General features: G+C 39.9%; 3 protein-coding genes across 3 annotated transcripts; all 3 read right to left on the bottom strand.

Moving 5' to 3' along the window:
• Window positions 1-1,833: 1,833 nt before the first annotated feature.
• On the bottom strand, window positions 1,834-3,048 carry LOC125491868 (uncharacterized). Its single transcript, XM_048633944.1, has one exon. The coding sequence runs from the start codon at window positions 3,046-3,048 to the stop codon at window positions 1,834-1,836; it is 1,215 nt and encodes a 404-aa protein (XP_048489901.1).
• A 181-nt stretch (window positions 3,049-3,229) lies between these two features.
• LOC104908953 (uncharacterized) lies at window positions 3,230-3,724 on the bottom strand. The gene has a single exon (XM_010698124.2). The coding sequence runs from the start codon at window positions 3,722-3,724 to the stop codon at window positions 3,230-3,232; it is 495 nt and encodes a 164-aa protein (XP_010696426.2).
• Window positions 3,725-4,436: 712 nt separating this feature from the next.
• LOC104908954 (uncharacterized) lies at window positions 4,437-5,554 on the bottom strand. The gene is made up of 2 exons (XM_048633943.1): window positions 4,892-5,554; window positions 4,437-4,844 (listed from the first exon to the last, which is right to left on the bottom strand). The coding sequence occupies exons 1-2, from the start codon at window positions 5,552-5,554 to the stop codon at window positions 4,437-4,439; spliced, it is 1,071 nt and encodes a 356-aa protein (XP_048489900.1).
• Window positions 5,555-13,060: the final 7,506 nt, after the last annotated feature.

Here is a 13,060-nt window from a genome sequence, read left to right as displayed (position 1 = left end):
TTATCATCATTTATTAGGCCATATTTCAGTAATCTATCAGCTGTATATAGCCTATTTTTAATCACCAGCCAAGCAATAGCTCTGTGCTTTGGAATAGAAATCCTATTCCAAACAATTGTCCCAAACTACATCATCACCTTCCACACATAACTTTGCATATATGCCTTTGAGGCAGTATCTCTGCATTCCAGTGAGGTCTTGTAGGGAGACTTTTGTTTTCAGGCATTCTTTCACCTCACAAACTTGTTTCCAATACCAACTACACCCTACTGGATATCTGTAGTCCCACCAGTTTTTCTCTTTGATGTACACAGCATGGACCCATTTGATCCACAAGTTATCCTGCTTGGTAGCCAAAGCCCACACATATCTAGCCATAGCAGCTTTATTCCACATATGGACATCTCTAATACCTAATCCCCCTTCACTTTTAGGCTTACAGATGTCCTCCCATTTTACCCTTCCAGGTTTACTGCTGTAGTAAGTCCCATACCATAAAAAAGCTCCGCAGATGCTTGTAATCTCATTTAGAACTTTCTTGGAAAGAACAAAAACCTGTGCCCAATACATGTGTATACTCATGAGCACAGAGTTAATTAGTTGTAATCTTCCTGCATAAGACAAGTGTCTACTGCTCCAAATCCTTATTCTAGCAGACATTTTCTCCACTAGCACCTGACACTCAGTTGTAGACAGCTTTTTAGAATATATAGGCACTCCCAGGTACTTAAATGGGAGAGTACCATCAGAGAAGCCAGAGAAATCTTTAATTCTTTGCACATCTCTAGTTATCACACCAGCAGTATAGAACTCTGATTTATTCTCATTGATGAAGAGTCCAGAGGACATAGAAAATAGCTTAAAAGCCTGCAACATGAGATAGATAGAGTAGAACTCACCTTTACAGCAAAGAATGACATCATCAGCAAACATCAAGTGATTCAGCCGTAGCCCTTTACATCTAGGATGATACTTGAACCTAGGGTGCTGCCCCACTTTCTTCAATGTCCTAGTCAAGTATTCCATACAAATGACAAAAAGGAGGGGGGATATAGGGTCACCCTGCCTCAAGCCCCTCTTTAATTCAAAATAACCATGCATACTTCCATTGATCATTACTGAAAATCTAGGGGTACTCACACAAGCCATGATCAGCTGAATGAATTTAGGAGGGAAAAGTAGAGATTTCATCATTTCTTCTAAGAAGTCCCACTCAATAGTATCATAAGCCTTCCTCATGTCTAATTTCATTAGACAGCTAGGCTTTACATTCTTCCTTCCATAACTCCTCACCATATCCTGACAAACCATGATATTATGGATTATGAATCTGCTATGCACAAAAGCACGCTGATTCTCAGCAATGATATCAGGCAAAATAAGTCTTAGTCTATTGCTAAGCACTTTTGTTATACATTTGTATAACACATTACAGCAGGCTATTGGCCTATATTCACTCACATTATTAGGGCAAGACACTTTAGGAACTAGAGTAAGGATAGTAGCATTGAGTTCCTTTAACAAACACCCTTGATCAAAGAGGTTCAGCACAGCCTGTGTGACTTCCTCACCAATTATATCCCACGTATCTCTATAGAAGTGAGAGCCCATGCCATCTGGGCCAGGAGCTTTATCTCCTGCAATAGAGAAGAGAGCTGATATTACTTCACTGGCTGTATAGGGTCTATTCAACAGGGCAATGTGATCCTCTTGAAGCTTAGGACCCATATCAATGATTTCAGCTTTAACCCTAGTCTTGTTTTGCAGGCTTGTACCAAGTAGAGCTTTGTAATACTCAAGGAAAGCTTGAGAGACCTTCTCAACCCCCTCCTGTCATTCCCCTCTACTGTTATTAATTGCATAAACAGTATTCTGAAGCCTTCTAGCTTTAATGGCATTATGAAATAACGAAGAGTTTTCATCACCCTCCTTACACCAAGCCAACTTAGCCTTCTGAGCTAGAAAAGACATATATTGCTGATGCTTGATTCTGTACTCAGCTCCAGCCTTCCTTTCAGCCTCACTAAGAGCCCTATCTCCTGGATTCTTCTTCAGTTGCTCTTGACAATCTTGTAAGTACATTGAAGCCTTGATATCTTGACTTTGTATGTAAGAACAACCCTCTTGATTCAGCTTTTTCAGCCTAAGCTTCACTTCTTTTATCTTTTTCACCACTCTATACATAGGTGTGCCTTGAACATCTTGATTCCACCCTTCTTGAATAAGCTGAAGAAAACTTCTAGCACAGCTCCACATTGTAAAATATTTGAAGGGCCTCCTATTATTCTCTCTAGCTAGATAAACATTGATTACAATAGGAGAATGATCAAACAAACCCTCAGGCATAAAGTGAGCTGCAGATGTAGCAAACATCCTATACCATTCATCATTCACCATTGCCCTGTCCAATTTTGAGTACACCCTACTCTCACCTTCCTGTTTATTATTCCAGGTGTATAAGTTACCAGTGCTAGTTAGGTCATGCATCCCACACTTATCCATACATCTTCTTAGGTCTTCCATATCCTGTTGTCTCACCCTAGCACCAATTCTCTCTTCATTACTCATAACACAATTAAAGTCCCCTAGAATAATCCATGGACCACTACACAAGCCTACAAGCTTTTCTAAATCTTCCCAGGGTTCACCTCTTCCATGTGCATCATTAAATGCATACAAGAAGGTACAAAAAAACTTTTTACCAGCAGGACCCGTGATGCAACAATGCATAAGCTGACTAGAAATGAACAAAATATCAACCTGGAAACTCTTAGGGTTCCAAGCAACTACAATCCTTCCTCCTCTATGGTAAAAAGAGTTGGAAGAAAAACACCAACCTCTAAAAACATTTTGGTAAAGGCTGCCCATATTGGTTGCCTTCACCTTTGTTTCAAGGAGACTCACCAGGCCAACATCCTTCATGCCACGAAACTTCTTAATACCCTTCTGCTTGGCTAGGCTGTTAAGCCCCCTTACATTCCATACAATTATTCTATCCATGAGCATCAGGGGGATTTCCACCCCCTTCATCCTCCTGTTCATCCCCATTTAATACACAGACTGCTACTTCAGCAACTTCAGTATCCAGTGTTTGTGACACTAGAACCTCAAAACCATTATTCACTACTGGACCTGGAGCTACACTTAAGCTTCTTCTAGCTGGCCTTTTAACAGGTTGAAATTCCACATTCTTTTCAAGAGGTGGATCTTTAGCAGGGACTACTTCTTCTTAAGGTCTAACCTCCTTCTTCCTCCATTCAGTCCTCACCACAGGCTTTTGGCACTGCTCTTGAGCATGACCCATAATGTTGCACAATATACAGAGAACTGGCTTCCATTCATAGAAAATACCAACCTGTTCTATAGTGTCACACTCATTAATGAACTCAATAGTGTCTGGAAATTCCTGATCCACCTTCACTTCCAGCATTACTCTAGCATACTGCAGCTTATCCCTTCTAGCTGTTGCCTGGTCAGTTTTTATAGGCTTCCCCACCTGACTAGCAATCCTAAAGAGACAATTCTCCCCCCAATATTTGAAATTCAACGACATTTGGACCCAAATAGGCAGAACTCTCACATCCTCCTTCACAATATCTATGGTAGAATCCCAAGCTTTCACCATTATAGGCTTATTATTAAAGAACACAGGGTTTCCTGATAACACTTGATCTCTTCTTTCAACTGTGGTAAAAGGCACTATATAGATCCCTTTCTTGACCATTGCAACCTTATCCACCCCTAAATTCCTCCATATCCGCCTAACAAAACCTTCAACTACCTAAACAAGAGGGTTTGCACCTACAATGTAACAGTAAATAGCAGAATTCCAGAAATCCAGTTCAGGCTGAATATCACTCATCTCAATCCTAATAAGCTTCTTTGAAGTATTTTCAGCATTTGTTACCTCATTATCCACCGATTCAAGAGAAAATAGTATAGGTAGAGTAGCAATACCTTCCGTTCTAACCATTCTTCTACTCTGGTCCGGAGCTTGATTAGCTTCAACACGATGAATCGTTTCCAACCAGTCCGAAAACTGTACACGAACCTCAGATTGTTTCTGCAACTCTTGTAATGAAGCACGAGGTGATAAAATCTCCTCCTGGATGATCTCTGTTTCATTATCTATATCCAACGCCGAAACTCCTATTAAAGCGTCCACCGATTTCATTTTCAGATTACTCTTCCCAGAAGATGGGCCCTTCTGCTTCATCTGGTTCTGACCATTCTTCACCGGAGCTCTCGCGGTCCTTGCCATGGCAACCACAGGATTATGGAGAAGAAAACAAGAGGAACAATGAAGAAAAACAATGAAGGTTACTATTCCAATGGAGGTTACCGTTCCATTGGTTTAGAGAGAGAAGGAGTTTGTCTCTCTAGAACCTTTTCCTTTGTTAGTTTGAGGGAACAAATTATGAATAACTCTTTTTCCCCTATTTCTCATCAAGAGCAAAGAACACATCATTAAATGGTTCAAGAGTTGGGGTGGAGTCAGGTAGCTCAACTATTGACTTCACCTCATCACTTCCACAATCATCATCATTTAACAATACAAGAGCGAGAAAATCATAATCATAAGCATGCATGGGTTGGCACACATCATAATTAGTTGTTTCAACTCTAAAACAATTATCCGTAAATGGTGGACATTTCATGATTTTTACGAGGTTAAATTCAATCTTATCATCTCTTACCCTAAATATTAACTTGCCATTTTCAACAGCAATAATCGCCCCCGTTGTAGTTAATAATGGTCTACCTATGATGATTGGAAAATTTGGATCTTCATCCATTACAAGCACCACAAAGTCCACGGAAATATATAACTTTTCTATGGGCATCTAAACCGATATATCGGCCAATTGAAGTTATATGTGGGTTGGCTTACTTCTCCTCCATTTAATCTTTTGCAAATGGAGTGTGGCATCAAGCTGACACTAGCCCCCAATTCATATAAAGGTCGATCAATGGTCATATCACCAATAGCACATGGTATATCGAAATTACCGGGATACTTTAACTTAGTGTACAACGTGTTTTGAATTATAGCACTATGACTCTTGGTGTAGTTAATGGTGTCCACACTATCTAAGGCCCTCTTTTTGGATAGGATCACTTTTAAGAACTTAGCATCAGTTGGCATTTGTTTTATTCCTTCGATGAATGGGATATTAACATGGAACTTTTTCAAGACCTCAAGGAACTTAGCAAATTGATCATCAAGCTTAGAAGTAGCAAACCTACTTGGGTAGAGGAGTTTTGCTACGTAAGGAGGCGGAGTGCTTGTGACTAGCTCATCATCTTTGGCTTTTGGTGGTGGTGTAGGGGGGTCATCATCTTTCTCATCTCCATCCTCAATCAAGGCATTGGTCAATTGTTTGTCATATTTCATTGCCTTACCCCCATTTACACACAGATGCCCCAATTGTCTACCACTCCTAGTGATTATAGCATGGGCTTGTTCATTGCGATTTACACCTTGACTAGGGAGTTGGGTAGTCGAAGCACTTTTCATAGAACCCACCATTTGAGCCAATTGAGTTTCAACCATTTTATTACGAACTTGTATTTGTTTTATGCTCTCTCTCAACTCACTAGTCTCTTTAGCTTGATTAGTCATGAAACCTTCATTACAGTAAACAACGTCGTAATATTCATCATAATTTGCAATTTTAGTCTACCTAGCAAATTGTTTTGGGAGAAACCGACTACTACATAACAATTCACAATTTCATTACAGGTAATTCTAAATTTTCAAGTCCTTGCTTATTCCTAATAAATATAGAAATTGATTTTGTTGGCTTTATTGTTCAAATTTTGTTAATTAAATCAATTTTCTTGTTTCTTAGATTGGTAATTTAAAATTAAATTATTTAATTATTATATTGATATTTTAAAAATTATTAAATTTATATATAAAATGTTGTCTGCTTGTGGATTTCTTGTTACAATCAGCTATTTTTTAACACTTTGTGATTGCAACTGTAATAGTTTGTTATCGTTGTGCTACTTGTGAGTAGTTTACTAATGCAGTTGAATATAGATCGAAATTTTGCAATGTCTTCTGCTTGTGGATTTCATGCCATAATTAGCTATTTTTGTAATCATAATCAATCTGATACTGAATTCAAGTATTGGTGTTAGTTCAAATTGCTTTTGTTTCCTTTTATAGCCATTATATTTAGATATCTTATGAAAAAGCGGTGATGATATCACCATCAATGCAACTCATACGACAGTCGTTATAGGATCACTATGCAATGAGAGTCTTAAATCTTGACCCGCTCAAAGAAAATCACTTGCTTTGATATGATCCAACCCATGCCCGCAGTTTGGATGCGATATAGATGAACTTGACCTGCCTACATATATTCAGACTGACCTCACCCTTTATTGACCCACATGACCCCTCGTCGCCCCCCTCTAAATAGTCAGTCTAATGAGACTTGATAGCTAATGTTGCGATAAACTATTTATGTGCATATATTATGTATATAGTCTGTCTTATTATGTCTCATTAATCAGATTTTTCATATTCAACACATTCACTGTCTTTTCTATATAATAGAATGTTGTAGTAAAAAAGTGTGCTTTAAAGTTAGAAAATATTACACAAGGGAGTAGTCGGCATTCATATATATGCTCTTTAACATAACATTTTGCTATTTTGCATGACTTAAATGGTTTAAAATGGAATAAATCAATTATATAAACCTATAAACAGTAGTAAAAAATATTCTAAGGCATAAAATACATACTACACATATAAAATGATCCACGAAAAATAGTTTCAGCAATTTTAACATTCGTTTAATAATTATTATGCAAATAAGCCAAAAATGCACAAAATAACAAATAAATCAATTAAATACTAAAACTCAGACGAAAATTATTTTCCTATATAGAATATTCTTACAGCAACCATCAAGTACATTCATATCAAATTGTTCTAATACCGAAAAAAATACCCTAATCACTATTGTTCTAAGATAACTACTAGTTACCTGGAACATCGGGAAGAGAGCTAAGTATAAAGGGATTCGAAAAATATGCGAGCAATCCAATTCCTCCATAAACGATAATTGTAGCAACAAGTCACTCGACATTTTCTTGTTGAATGTTGAAAACTCTTATTTCGCACTGCTCTATTCCGACCATATGGTAAGAACAATATAAACGGTCTGTCCAAATTTACAGACGATCCAATGGTTAGATCGTCGGCTACGATTATTTTTGTCAAGGTGTGACAGGAAAAACTGGGATCGTTTCTATTCTTTTCCTCTTCCTTTTCTCTCTTTCATTTCATGAAAACGGTGTGGGTTAAATGAGAATGATGATGAAATTCTCTTAATGAAAATCAAAATTTTATGTCAAGGAAAAATGAAGGGTTTAGGAGAATGTTAATGAGCGATTAAATGAGAGGTTACAAGATATTCAAAGGTTAGCTTAATAACCACCAAAACTCTTCATCTTCCACTCCATGATTGCTGATTTTCGGCCAGCATGACACGCCACATGGGATGCAACATTTCATCAGCCAAGTCGATCCAACAACGTTACAAAAACGCTACGCGATAAAATCGGATCCTAAACGCCTAAATAAATAACGAAACTAATTTAGCAACTTAAAATAAATATCTAACAACTTAAAATAAATATATATAAATATATCACAACGCATAAAAATATATACACATTTTCAATACACATTCGAAAATAATTTAAATAATAAGTTATTTATTTTTACAAAAAATATCATTTTAATATAAGCAAACACCAAAAATAAAGGGTGAAAATTACGGGGTGTTACTGATTTTCTAGAGAGAGAGACTCTGCCCCATTTTTACTGAAATTTAGAGAGAGAAAGAGTCTTTGTCCAAAATCTGGCTAAGTGCTTTCAACTCGTCCAAGGTTTCGTCCAGCTCGTCCTTTTCGTTCGTCCAAGCACTTTCAACAGGTATCCTTTTCCTCTGTTTACTTCTTATCTTGTACTTTCACATTTTTTAAGAAAAATGAATTTGTCTTCTTCATCGAATATTCCCAGCAGCTCTAGGGTTGGTCTTGACCCTAGAACAGAGAGCCTTTCTTCTTCGGCACATTCTAGAGTTGGGCCTATCTCGGCCGGCCATGCATTTTATTATTTTGGACATGGACGGCAAAGTCAGACGGCCCAGCCTTTACCTGTGTAGGGTAATCTTGCGCGCATCAAGTAAACAATCGCACTAGACGAGGGGTGAACCTTCCGGCCTCCAGCTCAGAAATGGAGGTATCAACCGGACGAATTCCTGCTGACGGGGGAGCGCGAGGTTCAAAGCGCCCGACCAGCAAGCCAAAATCCTTCTCATGGAAGCGTCTAGGAGGAAAGTCTTAGCAAAGAGTCTTTAGAACCATGCCCGTCCAGACAAGATATGGCGACGGACGAGGCCAACGAGGTGGAGGTCTCCTCTAGTCCGTCTAGCGCCTCAGAGGAGCCGTCCAGTACTTCCTTCGAGATCAGATGTTGTCCGGGTCCCTTATCCGGCCTCGGATTGATCATGGCCGACAATAGTTGGCTAGGATGAGTAGGCGCTGACCTTAGACACTTTTCCTCGGCTATGCCTATGCTGAGGAATCGTTTTGTTCTTCCTGGCCGGGAGGACACTATACTTAGTGCTCCTTATGGCCATTTTGCTGTTTATCGGCTGGGTTTGGATGCCGAGTTGTGATTTCCCTTGCATCCCTTTATTAGCCGCCTTCTTCAATACTACATCATTGGCCATAACCAAATTGCCCCAAATTCTTGGCAAAACATCCTAACTTTCTTAGCCGTTTGCGAGCTAAAAGACGTTGACCCTTCCTTGGCCGTCTTCTCCCAAATTCGATACGTCTCTAAGGTTCCAAGGACGGTGGACAGTGCATGGTTCAGCGTATGCAATCGTCAGGGCTACCTGACATCTTGGGACAAAACGTCCAAGATACTTGCCTGGAAGGCATAATTCCTGTTCGTTCAGGCGCCTAATGAAGTTGTGGCAAGACGGTATCTGTACTTTAGCCGCACAACCACCAACACGGGATGAACAACGTCCTACCTAGAGCTGGAGAGTACTTTGGCCGAATAAATGATGAAATACTTCAGAGTATCGGAGTATTCCATCAATAACTCCTCCTTTAAGGGTCCGTCCAACTGGATCCCTTTTAAGAAGATGTTTTACCATGATAACTTCTTGGTCGCCGCCGGCTTGCGGCAGGCCGAGTTTAGAGGTATAACAATGATATTTTTTCTGAGTAAATGCTTTCGTCTAATGACTATATCAACCTAATCATGCTCTTTCTTTTCATACAAATTCGGCCAGAGCTGCACTAAAAAAATCTTGGAGGGGTAAGATCAGCATGTCCAGGTTCACTGATTCTCTCAAGAAAGAGTACAGCAAATCCGGCTCTGAAAAGAGGACGGATACTTTGGTAAATACTTAGCAATATATATATATATATATATATATATATATATATATATATATATATATATATATGTTTTCGTTTGGAAGAACCCTTTCTTTAAGAAGGAAATCGTCCATAGGTCACTTGGCCGACTTCCTATAACCCACTGTACTCGTCCGGAAATCAACCGAGGGATGCCCGTCCCCCCAAAAAATCAAAAGGCTTTACGACCAAGAAGAAAAAACCCACTCGGCCTTCTTTGCCAAAGGTCGATATTCCTCTTTCGGCCGATGAAGTTCCCCTACTACCGAGGACAGGGCCTTGGTTACTTATGCCGGCCCACTTGACTCAACTCTCCCTTTTACTTCCGAGCAACTGGACGCGGTTGTTCTTTTGGATGGGACTGGAGAGACAGAGAAACCATCTACCCAGCCGGAGCTGGTATCTCAAATGCCCGAACCTTATAGGCCGGCTTCCCAATCTTCTGGTGATCGAGTCTTACTACTCTAACATAGTTAGAACTTTACGCGTTCGCGGGGATCCGATGAGTCCTTCCAACAAGCTGGTCGTGGTTATGCCCGTCAGGAATACTGACGAGTCTTATCTTTTAGATAGGGGCAAAGGGGCGGCTGAAGTAGCTCCTGACGTTTCTTTCACTCTTTCAGACGACGAGTCCTTGGCGACCTTCGCGAGGATGACCTCGGCCGAACGTGAGAAGCTCAAACAGGAGATCTTCAAATGCTTCCCGGAGGCCTACATCAAAGGCTTGAGAGGAGCTTCTTCTGGGTATGTAGGCTAAATGTCCCAACTAGCTGCTGAGCTACATTCTTATTCTTTTGCAGTATTATTTCTGTACTTGTATATATTGCTTATTTTTGCGACCGTCCTAACATATCTCCATCCTTCCGTTTTTAGCTCTTTTCTCGCAGCATAATTACTGAGGACTGGGCAAGACTGCTCAGGAAGGAAAACAAGCAAATCGTCCGGGACGCTACCAAAGCGGCGGACCAGGCTCAGTTCTCCATGGCCGAGCAGGAAATACTGCACCGCCAGTCCAGAGTGGCTTGGGAGAAGCGCTCGACCGAGATGGAGGCCAATAACAAAAGATACATGGTCCGGCTGACGGATCTTCTAGACGAAAGGCTGCCTTGGAACTGACCCTCAAGGACGAAAGAAACTCAGCCTTGCTGGCGGCCACGGAGCTCCAAAGAGAGAACCGCTATCTTCGAGCCAATAACCATCCGCTGAGAGAGGAGGGTAAGTAAGCTTTTGAATCGGCCAAGGAAGTCCTGAATGAGGTGATTGATACTTCAAGGTCCTGGGCTGTGAAGGCCTTTGAAATGCTGCCGAAGAGGACGATATCCCAAGATATGTTCGTCGGCTAGACTTTCAGGAAAGTCTTCACAAAGCCAGCTTAGCTAGGAAGGAACTTCCAATCTTTCAAGAGTCTTCGGGCGACGAGGAAGAAGAGGAAGATGCTGACCCTGAAGCCCAGGCCGGTGATACCAACACTCCTCCTGACACTTAGCTTTTTCAAGCTAGGATGTAATCTTTAGACTAGGTTGTATTCTTCGTTTGATCTTTTATAAAAGAGTTTCTTTTTTCACTTATTGCCTCAGAATTTTATCCTTGCGACGTTTATAATCAACTTGTTTCGGCCGAAGATGTTATCATCCTTAAGTTAATCCAATTATAAGAATAATGATGCTAAGTAAACAAACTGGTCGGCCTTTATAATCAACTTGTTCTAGCCGATGATACCATTATCCTCAACTTAATCCAATTGTAAGAACAATGATATAAGTTAAAAAACTGTTTGGCCTGAAACTCAAAAGTTGTTCGTCAGAACTTTATTTCCAAATCTATACCAATATTTCTCTGCACAAGGAGGTTTTGGTTATTTGCAGTAGTATATTTAGCCTGTATGCCCCCTTCTTGGATGAAAATGTTTTAATAAATTTTCTTTGATCTAAGAAGGGGAGTGACCATGGTATACTTATGCAAGATATAACTAAGATTGTGGCAATCCGTCCATCCTTGTTAAAGTTTGAAATAACTTATTCCTCTACTAAGGTGGTTATCTCAGTGAATGGCCTTTGGACGGAAAGTAAGACCCTTTTACTAAATCGTCCTAGTTCCAGTTGCCTTCGTTTAGGAGATGTTAACTCTTTAAGCTAACCAATTGTAAGACTTCGTCATGTGCTATCCTTTCTAGGAATTTGACATGTCGGCCGATCTCCTAATAGAAGGTGTTTTTGTTTTGATGTTCTGTTTTGAATGTCGGCTTGGCTGATTGTATGTACCTTTGAACAAATAATTAGGCATACATAAAAAACAAAGAGACAATCATGACAGGGAAGTATATTTGTATTATATGAATTTTGCTTGGCTGGGAGCCAAGATACATATATACATTTCTACTTTTTAATTAATGTGCTTATGGCACTTAGTTAGCAAGAGATTACACTTCTTCAGTTACATCAAATGTATCTTTTCAAAGTGTTTGAGTTCCACGTCCGGGGAATAGAACGACTGTCCATGTCTTCTAGACGAATGGTGCCACCCTGAACTTGGTGGACTATCTTGTAAGGCTCTTCCCAGTTTGGTGTGAGCTTACCGATTTCTTTGGCCCGGCCGACTGCTTCCATTTTCCTCAGGACGAGGTCTCCCTTCTTCAGTCGCCGCCTAGCCACCCGTTTCTGAAACTCTCGAGCCATTCTCAATTTATATAGTTGCATTCTTAGCAAAGCATTGCCCCTTACTTCAACAACTTGATCCAAGGCTGCCCGAAGAGCAACCCAGTTGGCATCTTCTGAGTAAAGCATGACCCGAAGAGTTGGTTCTTCAATTTCGATGGGGAGGACGGCTTCTAAGCCATAGACGAGCATAAATGGAGTTTCTCCAGTTGAGTTCTTGGTTGTTATTCTGATTGCCCAAAGAACCAACTGTAACTCTTCTACCCACAACCCCTTAGCATTGTCTAGCATCTTTTTTATGCCACTTGATAAAATTTTGTTGAAGGCTTCAACCTGCCCATTCGCCTGGGGATGAGCAACAACATCAAACACTAGTGGAAAAAACGGAAGGGCTGCATTATTGGCTAGCAGCCCTTCACTAAAACTAAAGGGCTGCGGTTGAGGCCCAAAAACGCAGCCCTTCCAAATTTGGAAGGGCTGCGGTTTCGGGCCTCAATCGCAGCCCTTTTTTGTATAAAGGGTTGCGGTTTTGACCATAACCGTAGCCCTTTTGACCCAAAAAAAATAAAATAATTTTTTCACTTTTTTTATAAAATAGCATGATTATATTTATTTCATTCGTGTTGTTGTTGATATCCCAGATGTTGTTGATATCCCAGATGAAACAGGACTAACAGATTCCAATAAACCAAAAACACTATATTTACCCTAAACTCAAATAAAAAGAATCTGCATTACAAAAAATAGAACTTTCCACAAACTCCCATTTCACTATCTCCAAAAAGACTATACTTACACTAAACTCAAAAAAACTTTCCACAAAAATTTCCACAAATCTGCATTCACGAATGGAAATGAAAAAAAAGGAACGAAAATGAAAAAAAAATGAACGAAAATGAACAAAAATGAAAAAAAAAAAAAAACAACAAAAAAAAAAACGAACG

The sequence above is a fragment of the Beta vulgaris genome, chromosome 7, assembly GCF_026745355.1.
Source record: "Beta vulgaris subsp. vulgaris cultivar EL10 chromosome 7, EL10.2, whole genome shotgun sequence".
NCBI classification, from domain to species: domain Eukaryota; kingdom Viridiplantae; phylum Streptophyta; class Magnoliopsida; order Caryophyllales; family Amaranthaceae; genus Beta; species Beta vulgaris.
Note: the sequence above shows the minus strand (reverse complement) of the source record. Positions and strands in the feature narration are given on the sequence as shown.

What these genes read in the sequence shown, in the direction of transcription:
- LOC104908953 (XM_010698124.2), bottom strand. Translation starts at nt 3,724, where the DNA reads ATGGTCAAGAAAGGGATCTATATAGTGCCTTTTACCACAGTTGAAAGA.
- LOC104908954 (XM_048633943.1), bottom strand. Translation starts at nt 5,554, where the DNA reads ATGGTTGAAACTCAATTGGCTCAAATGGTGGGTTCTATGAAAAGTGCT. An exon ending in AAAGATTAAATGGAGGAGAA is followed by an intron (nt 4,845 to 4,891) that starts GTAAGCCAACCC and finishes ATATCGGTTTAG; the next exon opens with ATGCCCATAGAAAAGTTATA.
- LOC125491868 (XM_048633944.1), bottom strand. Translation starts at nt 3,048, where the DNA reads ATGGGGATGAACAGGAGGATGAAGGGGGTGGAAATCCCCCTGATGCTC.